At 39.9% G+C, this 14,713-nt stretch overlaps 1 protein-coding gene across 2 annotated transcripts in view; it reads right to left on the reverse strand.

Moving 5' to 3' along the window:
- The window catches only part of CCNYL1 (cyclin Y like 1), a 46,564-nt gene that overhangs the window by 18,787 nt on the left and 13,064 nt on the right, over positions 1–14,713 (reverse strand). Inside the window, exons 2-4 of one of the 2 annotated variants that reach the window (XM_033230505.1) lie at positions 13,141–13,215; positions 11,136–11,170; positions 2,679–2,779 (exon numbers count right to left, since the gene is read on the reverse strand). In XM_033230505.1, the coding sequence (XP_033086396.1) occupies positions 2,679–2,779; positions 11,136–11,170; positions 13,141–13,215 (211 nt within the window). The remainder of the gene's footprint in view (positions 1–2,678; positions 2,780–11,135; positions 11,171–13,140; positions 13,216–14,713) is intronic. The other variant, XM_033230506.1, reaches the window with a different exon arrangement.

Raw genomic sequence — 14,713 nt, forward strand, 5'->3', positions numbered from 1 at the left:
GTTAGGCTCTGCATTTCAGTTGATTTAATTAGCTATCACCTACTCACCCATTTTTCATTATTTCCCCTTAAAGGAAATAAAAGTGTTTTATACCAAATAAAATCATTTACGATCAATTCTGCATCATTAGTAGAAAATTTATTAGTAAATAAGTGCACACAAAACCAATGATAGGTATAGCTATCCTGAAATAAGCAGTGCTAACAATGCAGCATAAAACTACAAAATGTAATATTAATGGCAAGTATTTCCACATTGATTTAAATATTAGTGAACAGACACGACTTTTCAGATATGTTACTGTAGTCCTAAATTACCCACAGATGTTGTGTATCAGGAAACAAGGAGTTGTCTTAGGTAAGTTATATGCTTCCATTTGCCCTCAGTCTCTAAACTGAGGCTCAAAATAATTGAGGGAAGGCAAATCTGAATTTTAAAAGTAAGTCTATACAATGTTAGCACTTTTTTAAAAAGTCTGTAACATTAGCATCTAAGATGGATACTTCTATAGTGCTTCAAACAGTTTCATGTCCAAATTGATTTTAACATTACAGAATTTCAAGTTATATGCTGAAAAGGACCACAGAACCTTACATGACATTTAATCCAACACCCAGTTTACAGATATGGGAACCAAGGCTTAAAACTGACTTGCCCACGGTCCCACCAAATAGAACTGAGTTCATCCTCCTGCACTCAGTTAAGCAGTGGTTCTCAAACTTTCTGCACACTGCAATCACCTGAGGAGCTTTAAAAACTGCCTAACTTCCAACTTGAGACATTCTGATTTAATTGGCATTGGGTATGACTTGGGATATGAGGAGTGTTTTTTGTTGTTTTTTTGTGTGTTTTGTTTTGAGACGGAGTCTCGCTCTGTCGCCCAGGTTGGAGTAAAATGGCACGATCTTGACTCACTGCAACCTCTGCCTCCCGGATTCAAGCTATTCTCCTGTCTCAGCCTCCCAAGTAGCTGGGATTACAGGTGCACGCCACCACGCCTGGCTAATTTTTTTGTATTTTAGTAGAGACGGGGTTTCACCGTGTTGCCCAGGCTGGTCTTGAACTCCTGAGCTCAGGCAATCTACCCATCTCGGCCTCCCAAAGTGCTAGGATTACAGGTGTGAGCCACCGTGCCCAGCCTGAGGGTTGTTTTTAAAGTTCCCCTGGTGATGATTCCTATGTGCTGCAAAGTTTGGGAACAACTGAGTTAGGGTTAAGATCAGAATCATCTGGGACGTGCTTGTCCGTGTAATTATGCCTCACATGCCTTCTTCATTTTCCTAAAAGGCTTGTGACTGCCTAGAGATCAAGGGAAGGTGGAGGTGAGATGAATGTGTTTATAGACATACAGTTTGAAAAAAGTTACTTAAGTGATTCTGATATGGCTCACCCATCCCATGAGAATAATGCACTATTAAGCCATGATAAACGTTTTTCAAAATCTTTCCTAAAAGTCAATTTGCCCTACTAGTGAAACCTTTATTTAACCAATAGTGAAATATACCAAATGATCATTTCTAAAACTTACTGAGAACAAATGAAAACTTACTCTACTTCCCAAAGTAGACATCTAAAAATTAAGACTAAAATAGGGGGGAAAAGCATGAAATCTATTATACTTGTTTGAGCAAGGTTAATCTTTAAAACTACTTTGAATCTTACAGAAACATCAGAATCTTTTGAATTCAAAAGAAGCCAGGGACTCTAGCCAAAGTGGACTGGTTTTTTTAACTCAAGGATTTAGGACCTTGGCTGAATACAAACATTCAATGATTACTCAGTAGGTGTCAAAGCTCAGGACTTTAGACAGAGTCAGAGTCCAGTTTGTGCTGAAACACAATTCAATTTCAACTACTGTTATAAGGGAAAGAGGAAAGTGACATGATTATGAGTGTAAATTTTTTGCTTTTAAAGTAGAAGTTACTGACAATTGAATTAACTAAAAAAAAAAAAAAGCTAGTACATTAGAAACAAGTAAGTTTATAAGCTAGTTACGTTTTTAGACTGAAAAGTAAAATTAGGGATAAGGACATTAATATTCTAGTGTAGCACTTCTCAAACTCTGTTCTGAAAATCAACGCTCATAATCGAAGGGGATGTTAATAGTTTCCTGACAACCCCAATGGAGTTGTTTGTTGCTGTTGTTGGTTTTTAAATAAACTTGAAAGGTTCATCTTAGGGTGTTCTGAAAGTGCATCTCAGATTGTGCCCAAGAGGTGCTCATGCACGACAGGGAAAATTTAAATGCAGATACACCATGGTGCCAGTAGAGGACAAGCTGTTCCTTCTTCCAAGAGTAGTTTCCAAAGCAGTACACATTGTTTTAGGCCTGTAACTCATAACAAACTAATGTTTTTCCAGAAACATCCAATAAAAAGCACCTCTCCTTCTCACATTATGTTCAACACTGTCTTAACATAAATGCATTAAATAAATAGCTACACTTTGCTGGGATTGCTTCTTCACTAACTGGCTTTCCCTTCCACCATGCAGCCTAAGATTAAAACAGGAAATGAAAATTCATATTGAGGTCCTTGAAATCAATATATAGTTGACACCAATTTCTTAAACTGATGGCTGAAAAGGACAATCAAATGGCTGAAATTACCGAGGATGGCGAGGATGCTTTTAGCAAAGGGGGTCTGTCACTCAGCCCTTGGCAGCCTAGTTGTACTCACCATTTTACTGTGGTTCTAAGATTAGGCTGGCTGACTGTGCTGTCATCTAGAAATATTGTTGAGCATGAGCTATACTTTTTAGTAAGCTGCCCTGGAGATACCTGAAGGGGAAGGGAAATAGAAGAAAATGTCACAGTAAGTTAAACCTATAAAAGTGTGGTTTTTTCCTTGGTTAAAATGTCAAATGATAAAGCATAAAGATATTTCTTACACTCCATGAACTGACTTGAGTGTGGTATCATGTGCAGCTCTATGGGAAACCCAGTGGAGGCTCTCCCACAGACAGTGTTTTGAGGAATGGGTTATAAAATGCTGCCCTTGTAATACCTATAATCAAACCTGGCAAGCATCTGTTATGCATTCCCTATATAAATTAATGGGAAAAGTTTACAATAAGATTTGTGTTTTTTTCTTAAGCAATAAAAAAGTAGCTGAGATTTTCTATTATTCATTTACTACAGTAAAATGTAATGTCTTAAATCATATTTGCAAAAGAGCATTTTATTGCAGTAAATGAAAGCCTAATACTACATTTACTAAGTTACTAATACTAAATGTATTAGTTCAGGAGACAGTATGAGAAACAAGTGTTTCACAGTCAGAGGCTCTGTCTGCCAGGGCTGCTCCATCACCCACAGCGAGAGGGGGCCTGTTTTCTTATGTGGAGGAGTAAAAGTATCACTTTAATATTCCAAAAACACAGATGACAAAAACAACTTTAGGAATTTAACTTTCACTTCATATTTAAATAAAACTGCCATTACATTACTCAAATGAGAACCTCAGAGAACACTCTCCATTTCAAAATGTTATTAACTTTATTCTATAAGTTACTTGACAGGCATCATGGTACTTGCCTGCCTCACTCATGCTGCTCTGCCTGGAATACCTAGTTCTTCCTCCTTATCCCAGTAAGTCTGGCCCCATCTACCTTCTGGGATCCCTTTGCCAGCAGCCACACCAAAAAACATTTCCCTTTTGGTACATTCATCCATCTAATTCACCACTTGTTACATGATACCAATTGCTCATGGAGTATCCCCTCGTAAGAAAGTAAGCTTCTTGCTCCGGGAGTGGTGGCTCATGCCTGTAATCCTAGCACTTTGGGAGGCTGATGCGGGCAGATCACAAGGTCAGGAGCTTGAGACCAGCCTGGCCAAGATGGTGAAACCCCGTCTCTACTAAAAATACAAAAATTAGCTGGGCGTGGTAGTGCGCACCTGTAATCCCAGCTACTCAGGAGACTGAGGCAGGAGAATTGCTTGAACCTGGGAGGCGGAGGTTGCAGGGAGCCATGATTGCGCCATTGCACTCCAGCCAGGGCGACAGAGTGGGACTCCGTCTCAAAAAAAAATAAAAAGAAGGGAAGCTTCTCCAGGGAAGGAAGGACTCTTCCTCCTCATACCCCTGGCTGCTGAGCACAGAATTGGGGACAAATTAAGAAGTTCAACAAGTGTTTGACAAATTATTTAAGTCAGTTACAATTTGGAAGGTAAATGCTACTATAGACACAAATTAGTAGAATTTATCTGCAGTTGTATCAAGGAGGTGACCATGAACTTTTTGAGCCCTCTAGAAAATAAACCATCTTTAAAACACTTTAGAAGTATCCATTTATTTGGGAAGAGTGTAACAGTCAAATACTGAAACAGCCTGAACTATATTAAGACATATCTCTTCCTTAAAAATAAGGTCAGTAACCAAATCCCAGTCATCGAATAGCTGAAAGTAACAGTAGCATTTTTTTAAACCACAGAATACTAATAATTTTAACACTTAAAAAAAAAAACTAATTCAGATGAGCCTTCCTTCTTCCTATTAATGATCATTTTTACCACGTTGTCACACTCTTCCATCAGTATCCCACACATATACATAAAGACAGGGCAGGGAGATGGTCTAGTTGTTGCTTTTAAAAGTGCATGCATTAAAAAATTGCCAGTAGCCAATAATCAGAAATATCCATACAGTGTAACACCATTTTGTTTCAGATGTTTTTACTGCAGTCACTTAATTCTTACTAACAAAAAGTCCCAGATATTCTATTTTTAAAAAGTATTACTATTTGAAGGACCAAATTCTCCTTCAAGATAGAAATATTTTCAACTATATCTAAACTCATGTTTCTTAAGCTATTAATAGTTTACATTAACTGTGTTAATGTGTATAGTTTACATTAACTGTGTTAATGTGTATAGTTTACATTAACTGTGTTAATGTATATACTTTTATTGTCTCAAAAAACAAATACAGTATAAAAAATAAAAATTGACTCATTCAAATACGTTCATTCAAAGTGGAAGGTGGGGCCAGGCACGGTGGCTCACACCTGTAATTCCAGCACTTCGGGAGGCCAAGGAAGGTGGATTACCTGAGGTCAGGAGCTCGAGACCAGCCTGGCCAACATGGAGAAACCCTATCTCCACTAAAAATACAAAAATTAGCCAAATGTGGTGGTGGGCTCCTATAATCCCAGCTACTTGGGAGGCTGAGGCAGGAGAATGGCTTGAACCTGGGAGGCGGAGGTTGTAGTGAGCCAAGATCGCACCACTGCACTCCAGTCTGGGTGATGGAGGGAGACTTGGTCTCAAAAAAAAAAAAAAGAAACCTCTCTGCTAATCAATATGTAGCATGAGACACAGCACTAACTTTCAACTATCCAAATTTTTTGTTATCAAGAGCATCCCTGTATCTCTTGAGACTAGAGGGTGGCAGAATTAAGCTTCTGAGCAAAGCAATTATAGCTGGCAACAAGTAATTCCCCCATCATCTTGCTGGAAAACTCAACAATTTCCTTTATTTTAGGCTAAAGCCTTACCAATGCTGACTTACAACCTCAACTGGCAAACATAATAATATAAAACACAAATACTGGCCGGGCGCGGTGGCTCAAGCCTGTAATCCCAGCACTTTGGGAGGCCGAGACGGGCGGATCACGAGGTCAGGAGATTGAGACCATCCTGGCTAACATGGTGAAACCCCGTCTCTACTAAAAAATACAAAAAAAAAAAAAAAAAAAAAAACTAGCCGGGCGAGGTGGCGGGCGCCTGTAGTCCCAGCTACTCGGGAGGCTGAGGCAGGAGAATGGCGTAAACCCAGGAGGCGGAGCTTGCAGTGAGCTGAGATCCGGCCACTGCGCTCCAGCCTGGGCGACAGAGCAAGACTCCGTCTCAACAACAACAACAACAACAAAAAACAAATACTTAAAAAAAAAAATCCAAACAACAAAACACTACTGCAAGTTTACAGATGTTATTTCAGGTAGTCACAAAATAGGGACAAAGAATATATCATTCATCTTCATTTAGTCTGCACAAATGACAATCTTTAATAAGAAAGGGAAGGGGTACTGAGTAGACTTAAGGTAGAATAGCAAAGACAGAAAATAATCACACTTAGTAGTCTACTGAGTCACAACTGGAACCTTAAAGGTAAAGTACCTGTTGAACTCCTATCCCTACCCACTGACTTTTCCCATTGTGCCTAATGCTTCTTATTTTAACCCATTTAAAATAAGAGGTAAATGGTACTACAGACTCCATCTCAGAAAAAAAAAAAAAAAAAAAAGAATGACTTTTATTTAACTTAAAATTTCTGACATTTTGTGCATTAATGAAAACACCTCCAGCCAGGCGCGGTGGCTCAAGCCTGTAATCCCAGCACTTTGGGAGGCCGAGACGGGCGGATCACGAGGTCAGGAGATCGAGACCATCCTGGCTAACACTGTGAAACCCCGTCTCTACTAAAAAATACAAAAAACTAGCCGGGCAAGGTGGCGGCGCCTGTAGTCCCAGCTACTCGGGAGGCTGAGGCAGGAGAATGGCGTAAACCTGGGAGGCGGAGCTTGCAGTGAGCTGAGATCTGGCCACTGCACTCCAGCCCGGGCGACAGAGCAAGACTCCGTCTCAAAAAAAAAAAAGAGAACACCTCCATCTATGTTGCACAGTAATGGGACAATACAGCAGGGTGCAGAGTTTGAATACAATTCCTAAGCCCTTAGTAGAAGAGTATAATATGCTTATTATAGGTGTAACTAAAAAATGTCTGGATTAGTATCATTATGTTGAATTTAAACTTAGATTTACACTTTAAATAAAGGCTCTAAATTTGGGTTAAACATGGCAGGTTGACCACAAATGTATTTCCTCACTCTCCTGAAATTCATTAGAATTAAAGACATAAAATAAAGGTCATACACAGGATCAGGCAACAGGAATGACAGCAGAAAATTTTTCTATTTATTTTATTTATTTTTGAGAGTTAATTAATTAATTAATTAATTTTTGAGACAGAGTCTTGCTCCGTTGCCCAGGCTGGAGTGCAGTGGTGCAATCTTGGCTCACTGCAGCCTCCACCTCCCAGGTTCAAGCTATGCTCCTGCCTCAGCCTCCTGAGCAGCTGGGATTACAGGCGCACACCACCATACCCAGCTAATTTTTGTATTTTTAGTAGAGATGGAGTTTCACCATGTTGGCCAGGCTGGTCTCAAACTCCTGGCCTCAAGTGATCCGCCTGCCTCAGCCTCCCAAAGTGCTGGGATTATAGGCGTGAGCCACCGCACCTAGCCACAGCAGATGATTTTTAATAAATCTTGAAAGATGAAAAAGACAATGGAGTGGTAACTGATATGGAAGCACAACTTTAGTGCCTACAGAGAGTGACTGGAACCGGATCAAGTTAGTTTGTCTTGCAGAACCCAAGGCAGGCTCCAAACTCAAAGACACATGGTACCTTGGAAGGTAGAATGAAACATAAAACAAAACCAGCAAGGTCAGTTGAAAACATGTAATTAGAGTCCCAGGTCCACCTGTCCTCCCATCTTATAAAGAATATAGAAGGTCTGGGCTCAGAAATAGTAGGACTGAAATCTGAGAAATGGGAAAAAAAACTACACACTGAGAAGTAGAACTCCACCTCCCTTTTCCAATTCTGCTTCTGGAAAATGAGCAGCCATGCTTGTACTCCCCAAGTAGAAAACTGGGAGAGTCTTCTCTGAAGAAACTGAACAGTCTCAGAAAAGACGCACCCAGCAGGGCACAGCGGCTCACACCTGTAGTCCTAGCACTTTGGGAGGCTGAGGTGGATGAACTTGAGGCCAGGAGCTCAAGAACAGCTTGGCTAACATGGCAAAACCCTGTCTCTATTAAAAAAAAAAAAATTAGCCAGGCGTGGTGGCACACACCTGTAATCTCTGTCACTCAAGAGACCGAAGCACAAGAATTGCTTGAACCTGGGAGGAAGAGGTTGCATCTTGGCAGAGGGCGCTGAGATCACGCCACTGCACTCCAGCCTGGGTGACAGAATGAGACTCTGTCAGAAAGAAAAGCAAAGGAAAGGACAAAACAGGAGAAAGGAAAGGGGAAAGGAAGGAGGAAAGGAAAGGAAAAAGGAAAGGGGAAAGGAGAAAAATAAGAAAAGAGAAAAGATAAGACCCACCAGGTAACAGACGGAGGTCTCCTAAATTAAAGGCTGGCTTGGCCTCCAATGTCCTTGCAGTAAGAACCATCAGTTAACAAAAGTCCTGCTTGCAATTAGAGAAAGCCAGGGACTATCACACATGTGAGGGAAGCCTCCAACAAGAGAGAGCAAAACAATAGGAAAAAGGAATGCATGAGAGTTGTGAAAATCCAGAAGCAAATGAAAACTTTAAAAAATTCTTGGGCCGGGCGCGGTGGCTCAACCTGTAATCCCAGCACTTTGGGAGGCCGAGACGGGCGGATCATGAGGTCAGGAGATCGAGACCATCCTGGCTAACACTGTGAAACCCCGTCTCTACTAAAAAAAAAATACAAAAAACTAGCCGGGCGACGTGGCGGGCGCCTGTAGTCCCAGCTACTCGGGAAGCTGAGGCAGGAGAATGGCGTGAACCCGGGAGGCGGAGCTTGCAGTGAGCTGAGATCTGGCCACTGCACTCCAGCCTGGGCGACAGAGCAAGACTCCGTCTCAAAAAAAAAAAAAAAAAAAAAAAAAAAAAAAATTCTTAAAACACCCTCAAAAAGATGAAAGATTCAATAGAAGGGTTAGAGCATAAAGTAAAAGAATGCCCAACAAGTAGAACAAAAGACTAACTAGAAAATGGGAGAGTGTGGGGGGAGACAATTAAAGATCAATGAAGAAACACTGGTCTAACAAGCTCAGCATCTAAATACTAATATCATCAGGAAAAAGAAGGAACAAAGAAACAAGAAAATTCTGTAGAAGACATAGTCTACAGACTTATTGGTCCCAATAAAAAGAAAAGGTCCAGGCTGGGTGCGGTGGCTCACACCTGTAATCCCAATCCCAACACTTTGGGAGGCCGAGGCAGGCAGATCACAAGATCAGGAGATCGAGACCATCCTGGCCAACATGGTGAAATCCCTTCTCTACTAAAAATACAAAAAAATTAGTCAGGCCTGGTGGCATGCGCCTGTAGTCCCAGCTACTTGGGAGGCCGAAGCAGGAGAATCGCTTGAACTTGAGAGATGGAGATTGCAGCGAGCTGAGATCACGCCACTGCACTCAAGCCTGGCGACAGAGCGAGACTGTCTCAAAAAAAAAAAAAGAAAGAAAGAAAAAAGAAAAAACAAAAGGTACATAGCAAGTCATATTATGAAATTTCAGGATCTCAGGGATAGAGAAGGCATTAAAAAGCTTCCAGACACATGTAAAAACTGGTTACATGTACTGTATCACACAATGGCAACAGATTCAAGAATACCATAATGAGAACGCAATAGAGAAATGTCTTCAGAACTACGAAATTTAGTGTGAACCTAGCATTTTATACTCTTATGAAATAGGAAGCTTTGGCCAGATGCAGTGGCTCACAACTGTAATCCCAACACTTTGAAAGGCTGATGCGGGTGGACGGCCTGAGCCCAGGAGTTTGAGACCAGCCTGAGCAACAGGGCAAAACCCCATCTCGATGAAAAAATACAAAAATTAGCTGCACATAGTGGCACACGCCTGTAGTCCCAATTACTCAGAAGGCTGAGATGGGAGGATCACTTGAACCCAGTAGGTTAAGGATACAGTGAGCCGAGATCATACCACTGTCATCCAGCTTGGGCAATAGAGTGAGACCCTGTCTCAAAAAAAAAAAAAAAAAAAAAAGTCCAGGTGCAGTGGCTCACGCCTGTAATCCCAGCACTTTGGGAGGCCAAGGCAGATCATCTCAGATCAGGAGTTCCAGACTAGCCTGGTCAACATGGTGAAACTCTGTCTCTACTAAAAATACAAAAATTAGCTGGGCGTGGTGGCAGGCGCCTGTAATACCAGCTACTCGGGAGGTTGAGGCAGGAGAATTGCTTGAACCCTGGAAGTGGAGGTTGCAGTGAGCCGAGATTATACCACTGCACTCCAGCCTGGGGGACAAGAGCAAGACTCTCTCAAAAAAAACAAAAAAAAGAAAAAGAAATGAGAGATTTTCGGACAGGCTAGATCTCTAAACATGTCTGTCTATGGACCCTTTCCCAGGAAAATGTGCTCCAGTACAACTAGGAAGGATAACAAGATAGAGGGAATACAGAATCTAGGATTTAAGGGACCCAAAACAAGAGGAGTTATGTGAGATCCCAGGTGACTTCAGAGAGAGATCCCAGGAAAACAGGCACAGAGCAGGCTTAGGAAAAGCCTGTCTATATTTGAGGAGGATGACAAAAGGCTGAGTAAAGTTGTCTCCAAGAGAAAAATGGAACAGATGTGTTTTAGTAGATGGAAAATATTTTTGATAGGCATGTGGCAAATGCTACAACATTTGGGGGGGGGGAGGAATCGCTGTTACAAAACAGCCAAATGAATATAGTCAGGGAATTAATTCCACAAAAAAAAAAAAAAAGACCATGAAAGCAAGGAGATCAGCCAAGGGATACTCACAGCATGTGACTGTGTGAGTTAGTGGAGGCTAGGAAAAGAGACATGCAGACATGCTCAGATTTCAGAAATATTTAAGAGAAACAAAGGATGTACAAGGAGGAGACAGTGAGAATAACACATGACTCAGCAGTGAATAATATCTGTATAACAATGTAAACATCAAATACTGCTTTAATTTAAAATGTGATATATGTGGGGGGAATAGAGGGAAGAAAATAAGGTCACGGTAGAGTGAGGAAGCTTTCACCTGCTATGACAGGAAGTCAACATATAGTGCTAAAAATGAAGTTAGCTATTACAATTTTGTTACTTGATTTTTAAAAAGATTTAAAAATTTAGGTAAAAATATTTAAGGCAGATATTTATACCACAACCAAATTACCGAAATTTAACTTAAATGTCAGAAACCCTGAACAAATGGGCACACTAAGTCAAAGACTTTCCTGCATCTGATTCCTAGGAAAATAGAAATGATTTAGAAAATCCACAAAAAGAGGACCATACTAACAGTATTGGGTCCCCATTATATTTTTATGGAATCACAGCAGACATACTTTTAATTCAATTATTAATTTCTTAACTTTCCAACTGTTTACTTACATGGTTTAAATGGTTGCTCTTCCTCTTTTCTCGCACTAAGAATAAAAAAAATTAGCTGATCAATTCTGACATAAAAGCCACAGTACAAAAGTAGTTGCTGATCATCTGATTACCAATATACAAAATGAGATAAAATTCCATTTAAAAAATAATTTCCAACAAAACTCATCATTTAAATCATCTGGCAAGATGAATCCCATAAAATAAAATCTAAAAACTTAGTTTTACTTTTTGACCTAACAGATATTCTACTACATAGAAATGAAAGAATCCCTATGTACAAAAGAAAGGGGCAAAACATATCATGCTTAGTGAGAAATTTAGCTAATAGGTTTCCCTGTTGCACATCTGAAACATCATCCAGTAGTATTTTTTAATTCTACATTTAAAGGTCGCTTAATTACCAAGATCTAACTGCTGACAGCTCTAAGAACCAGTTTCTGACTAGGTGCCAATCTCTAGCTGCACCACAATCCCTGCAAGCATCCTGAACCACTTACTGGTCATCTACTAATATGTTACTGAAAAAATAAACGGGTCTTTACATAAGTGGAAAGTAAACTACCTTAAATTTAAAAGTTAAAATGAATGTTAACCTAATTGAACATGGTATATTCAGCACATAAAATCATTTTAACAAAGGCCAGAAGAATAAAAGCTCCAAGAGGGACTTGGACCACGCTTTGTTTCCTACACTGCCTCTTCCTTTGATGCTAGACGAGTATCACAAGCACACACTCCTTACCACTGAAGAAAGAGGAGCATGGGATAGCTCTTCTTTTACTGCTTCCACACTCTGCATGTGTGAGAAGCCTGTGGCTCTGAAAGAAACTAAGAAATACAACTATCCTAACCAGAAATGACCAGCTCAAGACAGATAAAAGTCCACACAAGCTTCGAAAATGCAGCTTACAACCCCGCATTTTGTATTGTGTTGCATTACTTCAAATATTACAGAACCCCCGCTTCTTGTATTCTTGTTGTTGAAATAAACTGAAAACCTAGCTGTGTACGGCTTTTTAGCAAACAAATTAGGATTTAACATAATTTTAAGGAAGATAAACAGGAGTACAGAAAAATACAACAGTTCTGATTCTCATCCTAAAACAAGCAAGGCAAGGAAAATGTACATAAAGTTTCGTTTGCTGAGGCTAACCTTCTAGGAAACACCATAGGGCATGTTTACATTTACATTACATTAGGATGGAAAAGTTAATAGCTTAAAAGTTCTGAGTAGCATAAATTTGAATGTGACAGGCTCATGTGGTTAGAGCATTGTATAAAAGGAAGCCAAAATCAGATTCAATCCCTGTATATAAACTGATTTTTTTAAAAATGTGTTCAAATGAAACCAAGCTGCAACTTAAATCCTATCATTCATCTTTAAAATGTACTCTTTTGGACAAGGGAAGGAGGTCAAAGAAGTGTGTAGAAATAAGCATAAATCCATGATACTGGCCGGGAGCGGTGGCTCACGCCTGTAATCCCAGCACTTTGGGAGGCTGAGGGCGGATCACTAGGTCAGGAGTTTGAGACCAGCCTGGCCAACATGATGAAACCCCGTCTCTAATAAAAATACAAAAATTAGCCGGACGTGGTGGCTCATGTCTGTAGTCCCAGCTACTTGGGAGGCCAAGGCAGGAGAACTGCTTGAACATGGGCGGTTGAGGCTGCAGTGAGCTGAGACAGCGTCACTGTACTCCAGCCTGGGCAATAAAGGCACTCCGGCCTCTTTAAAAAAAAAAAAAGAAAAATCGATGTTACTAAATCAGGTGGCCATTAATTGTGTTGATAAAAAGGTGACAATACCTGTAAATAGAAGGTCTACATGTAATTACTAAACAATCACAACTAAAAGAAAGTATATATTAAAATAAGTGAACATATGAAAAGAAAAATTTAAACGAATACATCAGTTCTTCTAAATGCCTTCTATAATACATCCAATAAAATAGAAACAGTTTTCAGTCTTTTCCTTGGAAGGAAAAAACAGTTTTTGTCTTACCATCTGTTTGAGATTTGCTCAGGAAAATTGTGCTTGCCCTTGGATGGTCAGAAGGGTTTGACTCCAAAGCTAAATCTACAGAAGAGGAGGAAAAAGATGTGATATTTTAGGTGAGTAGAAAAGATGATTTCTGAAATAGATACACATCCATTTTAATCACTTTTAACAGTCTTCAGAGAAGTTTTTAGTAATAAATATGACGGAAATAAAGACAACAATACAGAAATACTCCTGGGGAATGCAAAACTGTAGAATCTCTCCACACACGTGGAACAAAACCAGGCTGTGTCAGAGACGTTTAATAAAAAATCTGTGCCTAAACAATCTGGTACAAATGTTACATGAGTCACACACATACCCACCCCTCCTTCAACTTATCGAATAGAAATATAACCACACTCTCCTCTCTGCTGCTATTACTAGCACATTTCAAGAACAATCTCAAGTAGCAGGTGATGCTGCGACCAGTTACTGTTAGGCACCAGCTCAATACATCAAATATGGTAAAACAAAGAGTTGTTTTTGGCAAATGTTCTTTAGACAATCAAATGGCTAATTCTAACTCCATTCAACAAATGAACTAATTTAGTTAGCTGTGGTTTTTTGGGGGGCTATTCATCATGGCAGATTTAAGAGGACTGAATAGAAGTTCTGTGTTCTAATACACAGGAACTTGTCAGAAAATTATTAACTTTTGCCCTCAATTTCTCACTTCTTCCTTCTAACAGTACGGTTAATTTGGTGTTACATCAAGAGTATGTTTTGAAGCAGATCTTAGGGCTGTTTCTAAAAAATTTTGCCCCTATGTCACGATAAATCTGCCTGTAGTCTACCTTGCACCAAAGTTGGATAATATATTTAGTTAAGACTACAAAACAGACTCTTGAATTTTCATGAAACAAACTTTGTCATTATATGGGATAATAAAACCTGTCATGAGGGGAAAAAATAAAATCTATGGTATTCTTCAGCAAAGTCCTTTTTTTTTTTTGAGATGGAGTCTTACTCTGTCACCCAGGCTGGAGTGCAGTGGCACGGTCTCGGCTCACTGCAACCTCCGCCTCCCGGGTTCAAGCAATTCTCCTGCTTCAGTCTCCCAAATAGCTGGGATTAGAGATGCCTCCCACCAGGCCAGCTAATTTTTGTATTTTTAGTAGAGATGAGATTTTACCATGTTGGCCAGGCTGGTCTCAAACTCCTGACCTCAGGTGATCCACCCACCTCAGCCTCCCAAATGCTGGGATTACAGGGGTGAGCCACCGTGCCCGGCCCAGCAAGGTCCATTTCAAGCCACTTATCTTAACCAATCTTGTAAGAAACTGGGCCAAGATCCAGAGTAACAGTTAAAGTGGTATTTCCCAAAACTACATATTAATGTAATTGCTCTATTTTTTAAAAAGCGATTTAGTGGTCAAATGACAATATACTCTATCCCTGGCTCTTACAAAATCAAAATGCACATTGATATATTAAAAACTAATCAGTCTAGTAGTGATTACTGTCAAACTCAGCATTTCACAAATTTATCTACCTAGAATCCTTTTCTCTCTTACAAGTAATTTGGTTAGAATCT

Source organism: Trachypithecus francoisi, unplaced genomic scaffold (assembly GCF_009764315.1).
Source record: "Trachypithecus francoisi isolate TF-2019V2 unplaced genomic scaffold, Tfra_2.0 Lachesis_group13, whole genome shotgun sequence".
In the NCBI taxonomy this organism is placed as follows: domain Eukaryota; kingdom Metazoa; phylum Chordata; class Mammalia; order Primates; family Cercopithecidae; genus Trachypithecus; species Trachypithecus francoisi.